The sequence below is a fragment of the Boleophthalmus pectinirostris genome, unplaced genomic scaffold (genome assembly GCF_026225935.1).
Source record: "Boleophthalmus pectinirostris isolate CB_2022bp ecotype Guang Dong unplaced genomic scaffold, ASM2622593v1 HiC_scaffold_16, whole genome shotgun sequence".
Lineage (NCBI taxonomy): Eukaryota > Metazoa > Chordata > Actinopteri > Gobiiformes > Gobiidae > Boleophthalmus > Boleophthalmus pectinirostris.
The window spans coordinates 23,717,042-23,740,271 of NW_026571095.1; the positions used below are offsets into that span (position 1 = coordinate 23,717,042).

The 23,230-nt window shown below is 38.0% G+C and overlaps 1 protein-coding gene across 2 annotated transcripts in view; it reads right to left on the reverse strand.

Moving 5' to 3' along the window:
• Positions 1-23,230, reverse strand: part of LOC110164091 (protein tyrosine phosphatase receptor type F) — a 288,692-nt gene that overhangs the window by 59,542 nt on the left and 205,920 nt on the right. For both annotated transcript variants that reach the window (XM_020929120.2, XM_020929118.2), the window contains one exon: positions 17,586-17,810. In XM_020929120.2, the coding sequence (XP_020784779.1) occupies positions 17,586-17,810 (225 nt within the window). The remainder of the gene's footprint in view (positions 1-17,585; positions 17,811-23,230) is intronic.

Below are 23,230 nucleotides of genomic sequence, written 5' to 3' on the forward strand. Positions count from 1 at the left end.
CTGCATGGGCTAATTATTTAATATTGATCAGACTAAAATCTATCTTAAAGGTGCACTATCTAACTTTGTGGGAAGTCTGCTTGCCTCCAGAGAGATCTTTGCCTGGAATGTTCCACAGTATGAAGTTACAGATAAGATTTGTGGAGAGGCAACTCTACTTACAGTATGAATACATGTTTTCAATATATTTGAACAATGAGAATACGTAAACAAAGCGCATATTTTAAGCAAAACATTTCCATGAGCATACCAGAAAAGTTTAAAAGGGCCTATATCACTCTGTTTTCTATTTTTATTTTTATTTTTTTAATGTTGTTTCCTTGTCACAAACATACCTGGAGTTGTGTTTTGTTTCATTCACACATGTTTAATACACAAACCCAGTGTGTTCTTCACTAAAATGGAAAACACTTAGTTCCAGCGTGTGATTTCATGTGGTAATACAGGAAGTGCTCAAACATGTGCGAATGAAGTAAAACACAACTCCAGGTATGTTTTTGAGGCTGCAACGTCATCATAACATGCCTTAAAACTCAAAAAACTCACTCATTGACTCACTCTTGTCAGTTTTCTACAATACACAAGACATTTAATATATGAAGACAAAACAAAAACAAAACCATGGCCCAAATCAGATCGAAATCAGGACAGAGTCAGTATGGTTTATAATGGATAAAAGTGGCCTGGATAGCACTGGCACTGCCTTATATAGAGCACCATGTGAAGTGTGTACGTAGGAGCAGGTGTGAGACAGGGGGCTGGGGACAGACAGCTCAAATAAGAACATACATCTCGCTGTCATCACTTCTTCATTAGCACTGGCCTGTTTTATTTTTTTCAGCTCTGATATAAATGAGATATCCAACCGCTTTTTCATCTGCAGACAACATACGAGGGGGGAAAAAAGCAAAGACGGCTGTGTTTTCTGAGTGTCTGGAGTGGAGTTTGAAAATAACAAGAGACACATGAGGAGTAGATGAGAAAGGCTGGGGCCATTACTGCTCAGCTTGGCGCCCATTGAACGGCGATATGATGATTCGCAGGTCGGAGATGGAGGGAGGCAGGGGTGACAGATCGCACGGCCTCAAAGGGGAATTGAGCTCCCAGCATGCAGCGGGAGTGGCAGCAGTAATCCGCATCATTAGACACAGCAGCCAGCTCACAGGCAGTGCAGGCGCATGTTAATTGGAGAGATAAGCAGAGAAAACGCTGAAAGAAAACCGCACTCCGTCATCAGCTGGTGTCATCTGTATAGTGCGCTCGAGGGGAATTTACTGTATAAGAGCAGAATAATTTGAGTAAATACTAGGTGTGCATTAAGGCTGGATCAGAACTGGGTTAGGCGAGAATAATAGAGTTTATAGACATTTTGATATAAATACAAACTGAAATTTAAAATATCCAATGAAAATATGTAATGGCGCGATACTGCACCATTCAGAATAGTAAGCCATGAACTGCCGTATTTCTACTTCTATTTTTTGATACTAAGGAATATGCTCAGTAGGCAAAATCACCAACTCTGACAAAACTTTATAAAGACGATTGAAGCTGGAATTGTATTATGTCCCCTGAATACCCCTGATTTCAGAGGGCATGACTGACAGGCAGATTAACCATGAGATGCTCCGTTCGGGTAAAAAAAAAAAAAAAAAAAAAAAAAGGTAACATGCCAGAAAGTTAATGAAAGGGACAAAAATAACACAGAGGACTGAAAAAATGTAGCCTGATTCATCTACCAGTTTCACTTTGTGGAAACTGTCGGACCTCACAGCATTAGGATCCCTTCGCTCGACAGTAGGCGGGTACTTTTTTATAAATATTATATTAAGCTTTTCCCAAATCCCATAGCAAGAAGGGCAATAACGTCTTTCTCATTGATAAAATTCACCAAATATTCTCTATTGTTCCAGCTTTAAATCCTCGATGTTGGGATTCGTTGCCAACACAGACTCTATGACTTCGTCTACACCCATCTACGGTCTATAACTTCCGGGGTTCTTGCAAACCGTCTAGTGTATTCTGATTCCTGACGAGTCGCTGAAGCAAAATGAAACTGAGTGGGAGGCACTAGGTGGTGCCAGCCTGGCTAGAATGCTAAATGCTAAAATGTGTATTTCTGCAGAATTAGAAATCAAAGCACCATACCCATTATATCCCAGGTAAAAGAAGTTAGATATTTTCAGAATGATAAAAGAATTTTTGAGAAGAGATGCTTCATTTGAGAGACGCATGATACAAATTAGCAATGCAGTTGCACGGCCCCAAATAAGGACGGAAGTTTCTTTGATCCGATTCTAGATCCTGGATTTGAACAGAATGTAGAAGGGACTGACTGGTTGGGCAACTATTTCAATATTTACAAATCCAGGTTTTATACAATATAATGCTAATTTAAAGACAAAAAAAGTACTTTCTTTATCATGTGGGCTTAGATCAAGACAGTTCTGATATTCAGGAATAGTTCAACTTTGTCCAATAAATGATTACTTTTCAATATTATTTTTTATTATTTTGTTTCAGTACTAGTATTAGTAGTGATAGATATCTGGGTAAATAGAGACATGGCATCATGTCAGGTGTTGAACTATTGCACAGCATTATAATATTTGTGCTTGCCTGGTGAATTCTGGGTAGAATTCCACCACAATTAAAATACTGTTGTTGTTTTTTTTCATTTTGTTTGTTTGGACTTGTTTAATTTAAATGAGACACAAGGCTCACTCCATAAAGAGCAAGAGCCACAAATGAAAGAAACTTTTGCCAATAACTACACCAGTATTGTATTCCAGAATGCATATTATGTTACTGCACCCAATTGTATGACAGACCAGTCTATAGCTTTTCATGTTAATGTACATGTTGTGACAGGGGGACAAATTAAAAAGACCCCATGCAGACTCAAACCGAGAGAAGGCTATGCAAATCCTTCTGTTTCAACTATATTTTCCCCAATTTCCTCTCATTTGTACTTGAATGTTGCGTTCCATGTACCACTGGGAGTTCATCATTATGTAAGAACAAAGAGACTGGGCCCAGCGGTCGTCCGGTGCCACAAGACTCCCTGTTCCTCGGGGATGGACCTAAAGACAAAACCGGAGGATGTGGCCCTGCAGGGAATCCTGGGAAAAAACCTCCCTGTGCGCTGTAACAAATGACTGCAGCTGTGCTTTGGAGGTGGATAAGCGAGAGGAATGAGAGAGGAGCTTTTTGTCTGTCGGTCACGCCGTAGTCCCGGGATCATCCATTTGAACGGGCCTAATATCTGATAAAAGCTCCGTCACGGCGCCTAATGTCTCTGGATCTCAATGGTGCGATGGACGAGGTTGTCAGCGCTACTGGAAGATGGAGAGTATTTAATATGGGACTGTTTTTGTCACTTTGGGTAAAAATGTACTGTAGGAAAGATGTGCAAACTAAACAAATACAAGTCTAGTCCAGTTCACAGTACTAAGATTTAGAATTCGGTAGGAATGGACGGTATTCGATATCAGTTCGATACCACAATGATACAACAACATTAAATATTAGTAATTTTGTTTATATTACCATGTGGTGTTAATCATCTGGGTATGTTCCATAGTGGTCCATGGGTGTTTACTTGTTTATGTGGACTTATACTTGTTCTGATACAGCTAAACATCATTCTAAAGCTATACATTTCTACCGTATGAATGTGACTTTTAGTATTGATACTTGTTCATATGAGTATCTAGTTTCGATACCAGTTTTAGTATCTGATTTTCAACACTTTTGACAACCCTAAAGTCTAATGTGATGCCCTCAGAAAGCTACAAACCGATATTAGTCCAAGTTGAAGCGAATCAGTATAGGGCTGTTTATCATTAAGAAGCTGCCGATAAGATACATACCTCGATACATATGCCCTCATACGATACCTATCTCGACACAGTGAGCTTTCGATTCAGTAAGGTATATTTTAAATTGATTCAATACTGTTCAATAAAAAAAAACAAAAAAAACACGCACACTTTAATCCTCAAAACAGTGAAAATGTCAAATGTGTCGCATAAACGAGTTCCCTTCCACTGAACAAGCAACAAAACTGTAGTACTGTAACAAAATAATTGAGTAAAATACACCAAAAAAATACTCTTGGTGATATCGCTACAGCACCCATATCGATACTGTATCATCACATTAAACGATTTTTGCACCCACCTTATCAATACAATGTTAAATTAAAAGTGCATTGCATAACTTTTCTGATGGAGGTACATCACCCCACTTTCATCCATTATATTTCTTTATGTTACACGTTATGCCATTCAACTTAAACTCTATGGAGACAAGCAAGTGGCACCATCAGGCTAAATTACAGGTCAAACCTCTATCAGAAAAGTTACACAATGTACCTTTAACAGCAAACATTTTCCAGTATACTGTGTACAAAAAGATACAGTACTAGCCATTCGTCTGCTCTCAGCTCCTCCATCTTGGCCACCCCCTTTTTGCACCACTTTGGATAGAGGTCAGTCTACCCCACACAAACATATAGAGCGACTTCAGATGCTTTTACGATGTGCATCCAGATGGCTTCCCAGAACAATTCCACACTGGAGTATTTTCAGTCTGTTTGCCTGCATGACGCTATAGCAAGAGTCTAAAGCCCTCTCTTGTGCTGGCTCCCCGTTCAGATTCTGTCAGTGAGACGAACTGTGTGAGAAAAGTGTAAACAAATATGTGTAGGAGCTTCGCAGAGTACATCCAGTCTCCTCAGCCTTTTCTCCTCTCAGCCTTCGCCGTCGCACTGTGTTTTGTCTGGTCACGCTCGCAGTAAGAGGAGGAGAGTGGGTGATACCAGATGACAGAAAGACAGCCCAAGTGTTAAAGAAGTTCCCACAACATGGTGACTGCTATGTGGCCCTCAGGCAGAGCTAATGTACCAGGCTCTGAGGATGTGATTTGCAATTTGGGGACTTGCATTGCTACAAATATTATTACAATCTTCTAAAATACTCCTACAACATCAGCTAGTACATTTAAATATTACACGAAATTGATTTTTGTGAGCTTCAAGCCATGTTATAATGTTGTTACCTCACGAAAAACATACTTGAAGTTGTATTTTGTTTCATTCACACATGATTACTAACTTGTATTCTGTTTGGGAGACGAACTCCACTTAAATATGCAGGGTTTGTGTGTGTTAGACATGTGTGAACGAAAGAAAACAAAACTCCAGTCATGTTTATGATGAGGAAACAACATTATAACACACATCAGAAAATAGTGTAATATGGGCCCTTTAAATCGACATTGTTGCCACTTCTCACTGGTAAGAGTATGTTCTTTCTTTACGCCAACGTGCAAGCTCTGAATATGTGCTGTACAAAATACTGCTAAAATTAAACTAGTACTAGTACATACCACATATCACATATCTATTCCAACTACAAACCCACTTGAAAATCTGAACACTTTATTGTGACATTGTATTTTAACAACACTGCTACTAGTATTACTATGAACTGGTAATATTATATAAGTATTAATGCAGTATCAGGTGCTGCCATTGTCACTTGTAGTAGTTTAAGTCAATTTCTATAATTGACCATAGAAAGAGATGGTTTTGAGCAACTAACATGCTGGTTAGAAAGTTAATTACTCTACTTCAACCCACTATACAACTACTATAAATATTATAGCTCATATTACCTACTACTAGGGATGTAACAATAACGAAAAATACTGTGTTAATGTATCGTCAGAACTCTCACAATAATATCGAATTTCAAGATTTTTCAATTAAAAGTATGAAGAAAAGGGGAACTGCATAGGCCATGATCCTTTACTTACTTAATATATAATAAAATAGCTGTCATTAAGCACTTTTAAATCTTATATCGTTGGAATATGGCAGTAAAGATTCACACTGAAGACTGGTCAAGGTATTTAAAAAGGCAAAAAAAATAGCATATGTACAATTCTGATAACCCCTCCACAATAATTATCATATTGTAAGAGGCATATCGTGATAATTACCGTACCGTGAGAGGCATATCATGATAATATCGTACCGTGAGATTTGGATATCGTTACATCCCTACCTACTACTACCATTACCAACCAGAAAATAATAACAATATATGTATTCACTACTCCATTTTTGCTGAAAACTCTATTTTTTTTTTTCATAACGGCATCTCTTAAAAGACTAAGACATTATACACCAACATTGTTCTTGGCTCAACAAAAACATACCTAGAATTGTGTTTTGGTTCATGCAAATGTTTAGCACACAAAGCTTGAATATTTAGGCTCAGTTCTTCTATCAAACAGAAAACACATTGTGATGTCACGTGGTAATACAGGAAGTGCTCCACTGTGTTTTTAAACTCCATACACCTTCACTAGAATCATTTGGATCATTTCAGCTCTGGAATTTCTAATCTCTACTCAACATTATGTAAAAGGTAAATGTTAACTTGAAAACTACCACAACATAACATCACAAACAAGGGTTACTCAAATATGTGTGAATGAAACAAAACACAACTCCAGGTATGTTTTTAGAAATGACTTAAAGAATCCATTTTCCATCATCTTTACCATTTATTGTCTGTTTTCTCCTGTAAACAAAGAAGTCGAGTTACAGCAATCCAAGTCACAAGCTCCCGAGACGCCTTTGTTTTTAGCTCGCTGTTGACCCCTCTATAGCTGCCAGTCTGTCTTTAAACAAACTGGCAAACAGGCAGTTGGGTAAACATCTCCACGCGCATCCGCCGCAGTCTTCACCTCCCCTGGGAAACTGAAAACCCACGCCCTCCCTCCCCTTCCTTGCCACATGACACTGAGAGGAAGGGCAAACAAGATGTAGAGACAAAAATAAATAAAAACAATAAATAAATTGACAAAAAAATGTGAAAATTTCAGGGTACGTCGTTATCTATGCAAAACACAGTGATAGCTCCGGGGCGGGCTCTAACCTTCTTTCTACTGTACTTAAAGTTCTACTCACAATTACACTCACACGTTTCAGATTCAGAGACAAACTTCACGTGTACCTCCTGAATGGCAATTATCCTGATATCTTTAGGCATGGCTGCAGGGGCATGCCTTAAGGAAAGGTGACAGAGGGCAATTACCGCTGAATCCAATCAAAACTGTTGCTAATTTTTACTTCGGAGCGAGGCATGCAAATTTTGACCCTTTGGCGAAACTTTTATTCCGCATGAGGTACGGCGTTTGTCGAGGATTTGAAAAGTTTTCCAAAAAGCTAAATCTCTTGACGTTTCCGGGGAGCCTGGAGCGTAGACAGAATTAGCGCCACCAAAGCCGATTCTGTGATGTTGTGTACAAATAATGAACGCGGTGAACATATTTTGGTGCGGAGCTAAGGGAACCTGAGCCTTATCAAAAGAAACCAAGCGGCTCTCTTATCCGCTCTTCACAAGCTGGACAGTGCACAAGGAGAACTGCGGCTGTACTGATGCTACCTCCATGCCTTGGTCTTAAATGATAGTGTTTATTCTCGTGGTGTATCTCTCATCCCATTTCACACTTCCCCCGGCCTGTTTATTTGCCTTGGGGTGCTGGGGAGACATGAAGGCACTCTCTCTATTTAGCACTATGTTTTTTACTACCCTCACCAGCCACCGCTCGGAGCCTGTGGCCATTGATGTACAGTAAGGTTCAAATGTCTCGAGCGGGTTTTGAATACCAACTGTGACCGTGACAGCTGTACCGGCTATCAAGTCAAAAAATGAAAACACCTAGAATGAGATAATGGAAAAAAAAACAACAATGTATAAGTTACTGTTTCAAATCATAGGAGTCATTTTGAACACTTCTGAGCATGCCAAACACAGCGGTCCAAGATAACAGAACCTTTATTTGTCCCACAATGGGGGAATTCCTGTGTTGCAATGGAAAGTTCAAGAACAGCAAGAGAATAGAGTAAGTGGATCGTTCGTTCATTTGCTTTTCAATATAAAACCAAAAATAAGAAAATGAAAAAACAACAATTTTCTTCATTATTTGTCTCCAAAACCAAAATTAAAAATACAGATAACGATTAGTTTTTTCAGTTTTCTATTTTGTGTTTAAATGAATAATGGAAAAAACGGATAACAACCGTTTCCCGTTTCCTGTTTCCCGTTTCCGTGACTTCAACTGCGATGCCGGACTTTTGCATGACATACGGACTGAACCAGAACTAAACCAGGACTAAACTAGATCCAGGACCATACCGAAACCAGACCGAAACTGAAAACAGGACCAGACCGGGATGAGACTGGGACTGAGACCGGGACCAGATCGGGACTGAGACTGGGACCAGACCAGAACTGAAAACGGTTTAGTCCGGGTTTAGTCTTGTTTTAGTCTTGGTTCAGTCCGTATGCGGTGCAAAAGTCCAGCATCGCAGTTTAAGTCACGTAAATGGGAAACGGACGTTATCCGTTTTTTCCAAAATACAATTAAACACAAAACTGAAAACTGAAAAAACTAATCGGTATTTGTTTTTTCATTTTGGTTTTGGAGACAAATAATGAAGAACATAGCTGTTTTTTCATTTTATTTTTGGTTTTATATTGAAAAACGAATGAACAAATGATACACGGATTGAATAGAAATACTTGGCACTCAAAAATCAAGATAAATAATTGAAAATATACTGTGCAACTATGCAAGCTGTAGGTTGCGCCCACAGCATTGAAAGACGGGTCAAACACAAAGGACAAATTCCCTAGTAACATCAATAGATAATATTTTGTTTGAATTACTACGCCAACAATCCAAAGTTTATCTTAAATTCATATGTTCGGGCACTGGTCCATCTCACAATGTTTTTTATTCTTTTATTTATTCTTGAGATGCATCTCTTTTCGACAGGATTCTTATAAAGTCAGAATAAATATTTCTAAAACAAGATTTTTTTTTTCTTTTATTGGTAAGTTAAAATTTTAAAGTTTGTCTCCATATCTCAAACTGGTGCAGTATTCTTTAAACACTACAGGATCTGCACCTCCATCTGTGGCTGGTTTCAGACTCTTCATATTTAACACAGATGGGGAGCAGCTAAAGTCGATATGGCTGAAATGTATATTTTGGCCGTAACATAGTGAGTTCAACATAGGTTCAACATCTGTAAATTTACCTTTTGGATACTTCTTGAGATATGATGCTATAGAAGAATATCTTATTGAACTCTGGCAGCCATGTTTGATCTATGCTGAGAGAACAGAGGAGACACAAGTCATATATCCTTGTACACTGTTGTCTTATTCCTCTGGGTTTCTCTCAAGTATCACGCTTTGGGCCACTTCTGCAAACTGCTCAATCTTGGCGCATGCTTTACCTTGCTCTGCTGTCGCTCGGGGGGCACAAAAACAAACACAGAAAATGCCATCAAACCAAGATTCACAAGGGGAATTTCAGCTCTCGGGGAATTGGCGCTTCAAATCGATAAAAGTTAGTGGCTACCTCAGCACTAAAGTATTTACATGCAGACTACAGTATGCAGGGTTGTTCAAAGGGTCTCTAAAGTGCATATGACAGGTTAGACTACATTTCACTTACTTAAAGGTCCTATATTACACAAAATGGATTCTTGTGAGCTTTAAGCCATGCTGTTACCTTCTCATAAACATACCTGGAGTTGTGTTTTGTTTCATTCATACACATGTTTGAATAATCCTTTATTATCAGCCTGTCTACATATCAAAAGTGTTAAATGCTCTGTTCTACCTTGTGATATCATGAAGCAGTGGTTTTCACGTTAACAGCTACCTTTTACCTTCAGTAGAGAAATTGACTGTTTTCTGTTTGACAGAAGAACTAAATATGCAGGGTTTCTGTGTTAAATGTGTGAAGATTTACCGTATTTTTCGAACTATAAGTTACACTTTTTTTCATGGTTTGGGTGGTCCTGCAACTTATACTCCAGTGCGACTTATATATTACAATTTTCACACTGATGCTGCGAGAGGTCGCTCTAGGCTTGTGTGCCAGTATCTGCTATTCCTGTACCACTGTCACTTCATGCCCTACTGCGCATGTCTCCTGCAGAAAAAGCCGTTGTCTTGCTGCAATTAGTGAAATATTCTGCTGAAAACGGTAATCAAGCAGCAGAAAGAAAGTTTGGAGTGAGTGAGAAACTTGTGAGGGTGCACCATGCAACTTTCCTGGAAGCCTTTGAATGGATCAACAAAGCCTGGACTTCAGAAAGGATTCAGAAAGGCCGGAACAATTCTAACTGGAACTGATGCTGAGTCTGACGACAACTACACAGAAGAGGAAGTGATGCTCCGTTTACCTCATGGATCTATGGTTTACCTCTGGAGGTCGCAAAGTTGCTCAAAAGTGACACAGAGGATGAGGAATTCAGTGGATTTAGTGGTTAGGTGTGAAACTTGTTCTGTTCTGTTGTTTATGTTATAGTATACTATAATTTGTCTTTCAAGATGAAGTGTCGGTTCCTGGTGTCTGATTTTATAAAATAAATTTCCCCCAAAAAATGCAACTTATATATTTTTTTTCTTTTTGATTACACATTTTTTGGCTGGTGTGATTTATACTCCGGAGTAACTTGTAGTCTGAAAAATACAGTAGCTGAAATTGTCCCAAGTCGATTTTGGCAAAGTTCATAGTTCCACTTCCTTATTGGACATGGACAACAGTTATGACTTTAGTACAGGTAATTCATGTTCTGTTATCAAGCCAGCATACTATAAACAAGGGCCACTTTTTTTTTTTTGCCAAATCTGAAAAAAACACACAAGAGCATTTTTGAGATAATGCTTAAATTCTGAGGAAAAATGTGTCCCTTGCACAAAAATATTCCTGCAACTGATAACCAGCATCGAACTCAACACATCTCTCCCTCTTTTCATCTTTTTCTTTAAATATTTCTTCTGCCTCTTGAATGGTGTAAAACTATCATAATAAATATTTACCATCAAATAAAGTAATATATACACATTTTAAGTAAAAAATGGACATCGGATGGAGTGGGTGCTTACAGGGCACGGCAAATCTTCTGCTTTCAGTAAACTGTTTTTGAAATGAGTTATAGAGATATAGATTGTACAGCCTGCAGTGTGAGAGAGAGAGAAGACGATGGGTCACTGAGAGGACAGCCACTGAAGGATGAAAACAGGCTTCGTCTCACCGCTACTGTGTCTCATTTAGGACAAAAAGGACCACTGTTCCAATGAGGCCGGGCACTTAAAGCAACCTTTTCTGACTTTCTGTAAAATTAAAACAAGATTATTTTAAAGTAGACGTAAGTGTGGTAAAGTCTGATAAAATAGTGGACTTTAAATGGGCAGTATGAAAGCAGTAATTATACTCACAGAGGTGTTAGAGTAAGTGCTGTTTTTGGAACAAAGGGAGAAGTGTTTTGCCTTTTTGTTGGCATTACTGTGAGTTTGACTTTGTACAGTAATTATTTCACTTTGGTGAGATTTTGAACTTTTGCACCATTCTGGTAACCGTACTTAAGAGAAAAAGTACACTAACGACTAAACTATGATACATTCTAATACTAATATCCATTTTTCAATTGGTTAAAACTAAGTTGGCTCACAAAAATAAATATATTTATACATTCCAGTCTATTAAATACACACTCTTCTCTCTCTCCGTTTCTTTATTTTTCCTCCTCTACCACTGTCACTCTCTCCTCATGTCTCTTCTTTCGCTTTCTCTACTGCTCCTCCATTTTCTCTCTCTACTCTAACTTGTCAATATCTTTCTCTTTCCTCTCTCTTTCTACTATGTCACTCATGCCTTTCTCTCACCCTTTCTCTCTCGCTTTCCTCTCCTCTCTCTCCCCTTTATTTCTATCTTCTCTCTCTTGCGCTGTCTAGTCTTTTCTCTCCCTCTTTCTCTCTTTCCTCTCCCCTCTGTCCCCTTTTTTTTTTACTGTTTTCTTCCTTCATGTAAGCTCACTTGTCCCTCTCTCCTTTCTTTCGTTCCTCTCTCTTTCTACCATTTCACTCATCCCTTTCTCTCATCCTTTTGCTCTCTCTTTCCACTACTCTCTCTTCTCTCTGCTCCCTGTATTTCCATCTTCTCTCTTCCTCTATCTACTCTCACTTATTCCTCTCTCCTCCCTCTTTCTTTCTACCATCTCACTCCTCCCCTCCACTCTTCTCTCTCTCTTCCTTCATCTACACTCACTCATCCCTCTCTCCTTTCTTTCTCTTCTCTTTATACCAATTCACTCATCCCTTTCTCTAACACTTTCACTAACTCTTCTTTACTCACTCTTTCTCAATCTACTCTCTCACTTGTCCCTCTCTCTCTCTCTCTAAATTCTCTTTCTCCCTCTCCGTGTCCTTTCTCTCTCCTCTCCCAGCCTGAACGAGGGATTACAGTGCGACTTTTAAACCCAGCATTTCATGGGACCGGGGCCTTACTTTGTGGACTCCCTATAGGCCCCCGTGACCACTGCTGACCGCCTCTCTCTTAACTACCCCGGCACTAATCAATCTCTCCTTCTTCACGGTGGGCGAGCACGGAGGCAAAGACAGGGCAAAACCAGCAGAAAGAAGAGAGGAGGAATTGTCCAAAAAAGTCAGTGAAAAGTTGCGGATTTGAAGGACTAGCGGCCAAAAGGACTACTGAATATGCATGCGCAGGGTCATGGAAAAGCCCAGAGCAATTGTGGAGACCAGTGGCTGGTAGCAACGTTTAGTCCAATCCTGCCATAGAGAAAGTCGTGTTGGACATGGGTGAGGGCAGCGCATTTATATGAACAGAATACAGTAGTGAATCCAGCTGAGTGGCCTGGCAATGTCACACTATGAAAGCAGAGATAAAAAATTATAATAAGAAGAATAATTTAAAATAAACTAGGCCTGTCATAATCAAAGTTTGAAGCGCTGTATATTGCTTAAGAGGTGATAAACGATAACACTGAAACTAATTTATTCCGCTGACACAATAACCCTAAAGCAGGATTATCTCTCAAAAATATTCTAAAATGTATAATGTGGATAAAAAACACAAACTGCAATAAATAAATAAATAGCAGAGTGAAAAACTTTAGTACTTAGACTGTATCTATAATGAGGCATAGTTATTAAAGTTATTTATTCAACCCTGTACTGATCAAATCTGATCATAGTACAGAAAAATTATAAGAGTATAAAGAAAAAGTCCACACGATGAATACAGACTCCCAAAAAGTATTGTTCCATTTACAATTACACTGCAAAACCAATCAAAAAACTTGCAGACACTAGGGCTCTCTTTAGTTGTAACTTCAATTAATGGGTTAATATTTTCTTAGTCGACCAAAATGTGCAATAGTCGACTATTAATTTTATTTAAATTTTAAGGATTTATCTTGGACAACAACTTGTATATAACTTAGATGTATTTGTATTACTATATTTCTATATTTTTACTTGCACATACTGTATACATATATATAATTATGCCATATTGACACTAGAGCCCTGCATTCCCGCGGGACCCGATGCAAAGCAGTGCGACGTGGGACACATTTTCAAAGCTCATTGCGGGCGGGAGCGGGACTGCACAATGTGGGGCGGGGGGTAGGAGGAAAAACTGCAGTGCCACAAACTAAATATGAATGTAGTAAGTACATTAAGTACCATAGTATATAGTATTATACATCATTTGTGCTGGATATTTTATTAGGCATTAGTAAAAACTTTTTAAGCAGCCTAAATTTGCGGACATGGCCTAATCTCGTGCACATTTTAGACAATTCCTTTCCGCTTCTCTGTGTTTGATAGAGCTTAAGAAAGTGAACGTCCGTGTCTTGCAGGACTTGTGGGTGGGAGCAGGACAAAATATCGCAAATGCAGGTGGAAGTGGTAATGAAAATTACAATTCTTTGCACGAGCGTTCAGGAGCGGGACTGCACAATGTGGGTGCAGGCGGGAGCAGGACTGAAAATTCCGTCCCACACAAACCTCAGATTGACACCAGTTTCTTGCCATTTTTGCTGCTTATTGTGAATTTATTATTACAATTATATACTGTTGCTCTTTGTTATTATAATACATTGTGACGTGTGAGCTACTGTGTTTCCAAATCATTTCCATTGTGGATCAATAAAATTTGTCTAAGTCTCAGTCTAAGTAAAATGAATCACAAGTGTGTTACTTAGTGTGTAACTTTATATTTTGTTTCCTACTGCTTCTTTTTGAATAAACTGTTGTTAATACATGAACCCCCCTGCAGGTGTAGTTTAGGGCTGATATATAGAGATTTGTAATAGTTTTGAGTTTCACCAGTCTACAAATCAATCAGTAGGATATGCCTTTACTCCACCAAGAATTTCTTTAGTTGACTGGAGCCCTAGCAGACATTCACATACACAAACATTCACAATGACTATCTACACATTTTCAACCTAGTTCCATGCCTCATATTGTGCTACAACTACAAATGGACTGGCTTAACTTGAGAATCTGAATTGCCGTCACCCACTGCTATCTCCACATGCCCAAACTTCCTGCATTGGGGACACAAACAACTGAAAAGGTTACCTCAGGAGGCTGTTGAAACCTCTTTCTCTTGGAGTGCTGTTGCGAGTGGATCTGCATGGCGTGCAACTTGAAAACTTAATAGAAAAGCTAAATCTCTAATGTCACTCGGACTGATAAAAGAGTTATCAGAGCTGGGCGCAGCAATGACTTTTAGAGGTTGCCTTAAAGGGTAAGTGGCAATAAAGACAAAAACAACTATTATTACAAACACTCGAGAGGAGATGTACTTGCAGGTTGGCGACAGGCTGATAAATTTAAATGGATTTGGCAGAGAGAGAAAAAAAAAGTGGTAGAAAACAAGCTTTAAAGTAGACCTATGTACAGTTCTACGGATTTTGCCAAAACTATAATGCACAACTATTTTAGGTCTATACAAGGATTATTTCAAAGCACAAAGTTCTCAAAGGAATCAAAAATCACATAATGATCAATAATACTTACTATATACTCATTTGAACAGGTATCAATACTTACAGAAGTGAAGTTTTCCTGAATGATCTGTATTTCAGAATGAGTATAAAGCCTAGTGCATTCTTTCCCTAAGACTGGGTCGCAAGAATTTTTTTTTGGGGGGGGTTGCCTTGTCATAATCTGCATGTAGCTCTGCAATGTACAGTTCTAACACACGAGAGAGCGAGTGAGTTAGCAAATCCTATCTACCTTCCCTGAACGAGTGTTCCAGCAGCTAAAGTTGAGAAATGCTTGCTCTGCTGTCCAGAAATAAAGGTGATAAATCAGCAAAGGTCAGTGTACTTCAGGATACTTATGGAGACCTTTTATTGCTGGTTCACTTACTGAGCAAGATTAACTGTTCAGAGAGACACGATCACTCAGTCAACAATAAAATATCCTCATTTATGCTCAGTAATGGTCAAATCCACCTTTATTTGGTGATTTACAAATAATGTCTATTGACTTAGGTCACAAAGGTTTGTGACTTTTAAAATATGGGTCTCCAGAAAAAAAAAAGGGAAACACTGGCCTAGTGGACCAATACTCCCATGGACCACTATGGAATGATTGATGGATTACGCAGATATAAAGCCACATGGTAATAAAGAAGAAAGTACAGCAATTTAATGCTGAAAACATTCTATTGTCTATGGGAGTCTTTTTTAATCACTGTGGTACTGGAATCTATTGAGTATCGAGTATATTCTTTAGTAGTAACATCGTAGTATCGTGATAACAGTAGAACTTATATTGTGTTCTGTTAACATCGTTTGATTTGATTTCATAGACCAAAATTGGGGTTGCAGTTTTGATTTCTTACCATTCTTGCATACTTAACTTTATACTGTCATAAACTATAAGTAAAGTCATTTTCTTACTCAGATAGGTCATGCCTTACTGTGATTGGTTAAGTCCACTTGTCACTCAAGATTGTCATGAGGCTGACCAATGGGAAGAGAGGGTGGAGAAAAAGTAATTTGCATTATCACAGCAGGTTGTGTGGTGCTTATTTTCTTCCTTCCATTATAAAGTACATTGTGTTGTGTTGTTTTGTGCTCTATAAATAAAGAAGCTTTGTGTTGTGTCTGAGCATAGGGCTGCATTAAATAGAAAAGCGCTGACTCACAATATTACCATCTTTACAAAGATCACAATCAAGCCTTTGTTAAATGCCTTCAATCAAATAAAAAAAAAACACTTCAAAAAACCTTAAATGTGAGGGGACAGAAAATAATATTGTATTATGTTGTGTTGTGTTATGTATAATGTAATGTGAAAACAAATTGAGTGCAGCTTTGAAAATAAACACACAAACTATAACAACTGATGCTTTGCAGTTAAATAATGCTGCGGGACTGGAGGGGGTACATGTATGTTTATGGACAAATTATTAGCAGTTACCATGGTGACACAATGCAAACAGCCTGATAAGTATTTAGATGGTCTGAAAAGTCAAGAAAAAATATGAAATGGATTCATGGTTTCAATAAAAAGGTGAGGGACTAATTGAAAAACAGATGGCTAATGCAAGACTGACTAATGTTATTTGACAGGGACTTTTTTAACAGCATACATAATCTGATCTGTTGTAATTCAATTTAAGTCAGTTCTTTGTAGTTAGATTGTGTTAAAACAAAGCTCAAATAAAGTCTAACTTGAGTAACTGAGCCTCAGACAGAGCAGTGCCTCTAGTTTGGGAATGTTGATGATATCTGCTGCAAAGTATCAATACAAGTAATCTAGTTTTCAAAGTACACAGCAATAAAAACACAAATTGAAACACTACACACAATATATCGAGTCTTAGAAGTTACTTATGTGACCATCAGTAAATCAAATCTTACCATACTATTAAACATGCACTATGTAAGGTTTTGGTTGGGGGTCAGTTACCTGCTTGTTTCTATGGATAGATTACTGCTTTGCCTACAATGTTCCACAGTATGACATTAAACAGATCTACCTTATATTTATTAAATTACAGATGGTTTTATAGCTCAAAGAGCTAAGGAGAAATTCAATTTGTCAACTGGACAAAAGTTTATTTTGGCAGAATATGTTTCATACCTCATCCAAGCTACTTCTTCAGTTCTGAACCAAAAAAAACAGTTCAGCTTGGATGAGCTGCGAAACGTATTCGACCAAAATAAACTTTTATCCAGCTGACAAATTGAATTTCTTGTTTTGCCATGGATTCTACCTAGACGACTGAGGGAATTTACACACAGGCATTTTGACTGTGAGCGGAGTTGCCTCTTCACAGATCTGACCTGTAACTTAGTTTGGTTTGTCTCCATGAAGATAGAAATATTTTAATACCATACTGTGAAACATTCCAGACAAAGCAATAACATATTATATATAAATATAAAAATAATATCTCCATGAAAAAAATAAACGACAGACACCCCAAAAGATGCACAATGCACCTTTAAAGAAAGATTCTCGGTGTGCAAAGAAAAAGTACACATGATAAAAATTGAGCACTCCAAAAATATAGTTCCATCCATTATAACTGAAGTCGATGTAGTATTTATAATGACATGCCTAGCTCTCATATGCTGCAGCCCTGGTATACAGTACACTGCATGACACCTGCCTGACTTGTTGCAAATCAATAACAGTGAGCGTATGTCTTACATATTTATCGGCCTGGTCCTGGTGGTCGTCCCTCAGAGCCGCCAGGACAAAGCAGAGATAATCCTGCTGGCTGGTGAGTGGCCGGTTATAGAAGCCGTTGTACTTTTGCTCATCGCCCAGAGTGAAAACCGGGGGCAAGGAGGCCAGTTTAGCCGCAATGTACGGTTTGGATGTGTCCAGGTGTCTGCGGCGTCTGAGCACTGGGGTCTCACTGGAGCGCACCAACTGTAAACACAAGATACAAACATGAAATTATTTGCTACTAAAGTGGATTTAAACACATAAACTCCGCCCATAAACACATTTTAAATAGAGCTGCTAAACTGGGCCGCACCTGTGGGACTAAAGAAGAGAGTGAGGGTGGAGGAGGGGCGGGGTCTGGACATATAAGGAACAGTGTGATTGGTCTAACAGGTATCCACACTTTAAACTCCAACCGTGCATCCAGGTGTTTGTAAAGTGTTTTTAGCCCCTTATTAAAACAAAATCTACACTGCAAAAAATCGTAAAAAACATGCACCAGGACTACAGGTGGAAATTAGCTCTAGTACTACAACCTGACACAATACATCGCTCCCGTTAAGGTAAATGTGTATTGTGCACGGCCCCTGTCTCATAAATAAACTAAATAAATAAATAAAATAAGGAATTAGGACTAACACCAACATTACTCTTTAGCTATTGTGAGTAGTCTACTTCAAAAGTCACTAGCCAATTAGAAATAGTAAGAAATACAAGGGATATGACACTAAGTAATACTATAATAAGTATTTTGTATTAAAATGTACTATTATGAAGAGATATTTTTTTCATATTTCATTTCATATTTTTGCCTAAGAATCAGTATTTTTTCATAACTTATCAGACCAATTAGGGCAGTGTTTCCAAAACTTTTTTTCTGGGGACCCATATTTTAAAAAAAGTTAGAGATTATTTGTGAATCACAAAATAAAGAAGTGAGGAGCAGGGAGGAGTATGCAGAGATGTATGTATATGTATTTTGCAGACCTACATGCAGATCATGACAAGGCGAACCAAAAAAATCTCTTGCAACCTATTTAAGGGTTGCAACCTAGTCTTTCGGAAACAATGAATTCGGGTGTATGTGAGTACTGAAATGACTAATTTTACACTAAAAACTGTCACCGCAATGACACCTAGAATGAGACTTATGACATTATTGGCTGCTTCTTATTTGTTTGTTTGTAAAGCATCTTTGAGTGTCCAAAAAGCGCTATAAAAGTCTGATGTATTATTATTTATTATTATTTTTGAATAGTAAATGCTGGTAAATGCAGACCTCACCTCTGCTCCTCAATGTGGAACTATTTTTTCAAAGTCACATTACATTTTGTGTAGCGTACTGTGTTCTGTAGATGATGTGTAGGAGTAGATCTGCACTTCTGCAACTCTTGCAAGGAAAGACATTTTCACTACAACATTACATGAGATAAAGACAATCCATAAGACGCTTTCTAAGGATAGTTCCAGTTGGATGCAAGGTTATTTTAGCATTTTTGAACTGACTAGCACGATGCTTGTATACAGACAAAAGAGTGTGGGCACCTCTTTACAGTAAATATATGTGTAGGTACATGTACATGAAAAGAATCAGCAAACAACATTTTAATTAAGCAATGAAAGCAATTCAGCCAAGATTACATGCACAGCTAAGTATCCTTATACAGTACAAAATGTGAACTGCAAACAAACTCTGGTAAAAAAAAAAAAAAACAACAAAAAAAAAAAAAACAGCTGTGGCCTGAGGGTTACATATATTTAACATTTTGGAGATAGCTCACACATCCAATCCCAAATCAGAAATAGCATGCGCTCACTAACCGTTAATTAGTTTTGCTGAGCTACTCCTCACTGTAAATTCCGAATAAATATATAATAAACCAAATAAATACATTCTCCAAACTTTCTCAAACGCCTGGGGTGATTATCCGAATAAGTGTTGATGATTTCTCCCAAACTTAATGCTCTTTTGCCCAGTGACACAACATCAGCAAACAATGAAACCGCAGTATCCGAGCGAGCAATTAGTAGCTCCCTCTCCGGCAGTCTACGCATCTCAGCAGGACTGCCAAGCTGTTTAATAAATGAGCGGACCCGGACACATTACACAGCACTGCGCCAGCCCAGGAACCACCGGCGTTTTGTTTTTGGTGCCACGGCTGTCTCCCGATGTAGCTTTATTAAATGATTATGTCGGGGGGAGGAGGGGACAATGGTTTCGCTCACTGTTTAATGACTTGGGGACTCCTGTGTTTCTGAGCATATTTCTACAGAGACAGTCAACAATACAGATCTGTTCGAGCGGCTGAGGAGTTAAAAATGAGCGTCTCAAAATTATGTTGGTAATATTTGGGCTTGTCATTAAGAGCTCATGTCCCAGGTGGAGGTGCGGGGAGTTACTGGGAAGAGGGATTTGGTTAAAGAGGGGGTATTGTACTTCTATGGGGTAACTGCTAACACATAACATATTTAGATCACCATGTTAGCTTTAATTGTTTTGAAAATGCTATATTCACGTCTGAGTCTCCCTTCCCCTTGCTATCAGTGCTAAATCACCCCCCTTCAGAGTGCAATCAACACAATCGGGGGTTTGTCAAGTTGTAGTGTACAGTTTTGTCATGTTTTTGTATATTTATGGAGAAATATGGAGAAAACTACTGAAACATGCATGGATGACATCTAAAATGTCTTTAGGCATGCTTTGTGATGAGATGATTCACTTTTTTGATAACATTATAACATACACAAAAAGATTTTTCTTAATACTCCCTCTTTAAAAGTAAAACTACTGTACTACTGATCAATATAAAAAAGGGTTACCACTAATTTTACTGCTTATTGGCTTTTGTGACCAGAAATACAACTGAACGTACTTTTGTATTGAAATGCACTTTACCAGTAGCCTGATTCATCAGCCGGTTTCACTTCATGAAAAATGATTGACCTTGTAGCACTAGAATTTATTCGCGCGATGGTAGGTGGGTACTTTTTTTATTTAACCAATCTCTGCAATTTGGTTGTGACGTATGTAATGAACCGCAAACGGGGCTAACTGGTATATTAATCCCTTAGGAAGAAGGGCAATAACATCTTTCCCTTTGATAAAATTCACGAAACATTCTCTTTGTTCCTGCTTTAAATCCTTGATCTCGTGAATCGTTGCCAAAACAGAATGTATGGCTCTTCACTGATTGGCTGGTGCCTGGACTCGCACTTGAAGGGTTCTTGCGAACCATTTAATTTATTCCGATTCCCGACCTAGTCGCTGGAGAGAAATTAAATTGAGCAGAGGCACTAGGTGGGACCAGCCTGACTACTATACCAGGGAAGTCAAACTCAATTTTATAGAGGACCAAAATTAAAATCTGGGACTAAGTCGTGGGCCAAACTAAATATTTACTGAAAAATTTCAACAACATCTGCATGTTTTCTTCTCTTTTGAGATATGCAATGTTAAACCTTTTCTTATTAAAATAAATGTTTAATAATTGTATTGCTTCAATCCAGAACAAGCATAATAAAAAATAATAACACAATTTTAAATAAATAATGTCTTTATAACCTATCTGTAGCCGGCGGCCAGCTCTAATACATATTTGATATGCTCTCGCGGGCCAAATATAATTATATCGTGGGCCAAATTTGGCACCCAGGCCTGAGTCTGACATATCTGCACTATACTATACTGTACTATAAAGAATTTGACCTTGGCACTTGGGGGGTATTATTTTTGCACCACCTCAGCTTGAACGGATCTAAAAATCTGTATTTGTTTCTACAGTGACAATCAACAGTTAAAAAGTAATACTAAAAAATGACGTTAAGCTTGTCGTTTAGAGCCATGTCCCAGGTGGAGATAAGGACGGTCATTGAGAAGAGGAATAATTGGCTCATAAATCTTGATTGTCATTTGAATGTTAAACTTTATTTAAAAGAAAATGTTACATTTTTAAGATAGTGGAGCAAGTCCCGAGGGAGGATCACAGGAGACACTTCATTAGGGTTATCGGCAAATTTGCAATTACAATATTTTGACACAGCTATTTTTTGTTAGTCTCTGTAAGCAATGAAAAATAGCTACAAAGTGTTTTAAAACAAATGTGAAAATACAGACTTTCACACTTTATCCTTTAAGAACGCCAACTGAGAAGTTTAATAGTCTAACTGCACTACTTCTATCAGTAAACATTGTAACTAGGGAGGTCAGGGTTAAACAGTTTTGCACTTATTTGGGATTAGAAATGTCATGGTAGAATAATCATAAAATTTGAAGTTTTTCGTCCAATTCTTACGCTACTGAATATTTACAAGGTCCTTGAGGCTAATTCATTCAAATAAAAGGGAGAAAATGAAATGACTGGGTCAAGCTGGTACACAGGTGAGCAAAAAGTAAACAACAATTAATTAAAAGTTTGGTTAAATCTAAAAAAAAAAAAAAAAAAAAAAGAAAAAAAAAACATTTAATTAAAAACATGCAGTTTTTCTATTAATTATGTAAAATATGGTCAAAATTAGGAAATAGCTTGGTCACCATAGTTGTGCAAAGATTTATCATTTAATTTAATGTCCTCTATGGAATTTCAAGAGTCCACATGATGCAAAATTGACTCTTGTGAGCATTTAGTTGATTTTAATGCAATTACCTTCTCATAAACATACCTGGAGTTGTGTTTTGTTTCATTCGCAGATGTTTGAGTAACCCTGCATTTAAAGTCTGTCTACATCTCCAAAGTTCAAAATGCTCTGTTCCACTTTGTTTCATTTGTTGTTGTGTCATTTAGGGGTAATTTTCCAGTTAACAGCTACAGCCTTTTACCTTTAGATCAGTAGAGATTGGCAATAGTAGGATTGAAATAACTCCGATGATTCTACTGAATGCCGCAACACATTAAAAAGCCACAACGGAAGTGACCATGGGACTCTATTTTCCGACACCAATCAAGAGGCAAGTAAAGAAGAAGAAGTACAATGTGAAAAGTAAAGGAACGGAGAAGTTGGAAACGTAAGTAAAAGTAATTTATTGTTTTATCATTATTCGTTTCACGTTGTAGTTCTTCTTCTTCACTTGCCGCTTGATCGGTCCGTCGGAAAAAAAGAGTCCCGCGGTCATTTCCATTGTGGCTTTTTAATGTGTTGCGGCATTTGCATTTGTGTTGTGGCGTTTGTATTTGTTGCGGCGTTTTCATTAAAATAGAGTCCCCCGGTCATTTCCGTTGTGTTTTTTTTTTGGTGAGTTGTGGCTTTTTTTTGGTGTGTTGTGGCTTTTTTTTTGGTGTGTTGTCGCATTTGTATTTGTTGCGGCATTTGCGTTTGTTGTTCCCCCTCTCGGCTTCCGTAAAATAGTTATCAGCGCACAAAATTAGGAATCAAAATTATACACTTACAAAGAAAATAGGCATTTTAGCAGTTAAATTTGAGTTATTCAGCACAATACGTATAATTCAGATATCCCATGGCGAGCTATTTGGAAGGGGATGGAGAGGTTGGAGATCCCTGGTTTACAGTTTGAAAGGAGAACACAGACTAAATTTACAGGGTCTCCGAGTAAAAAATGTGCAAATGAAACAAAACACAACCCCTGGTATATATTTAAGGAGGAAAAGATTATAACAAATATCTGAAAA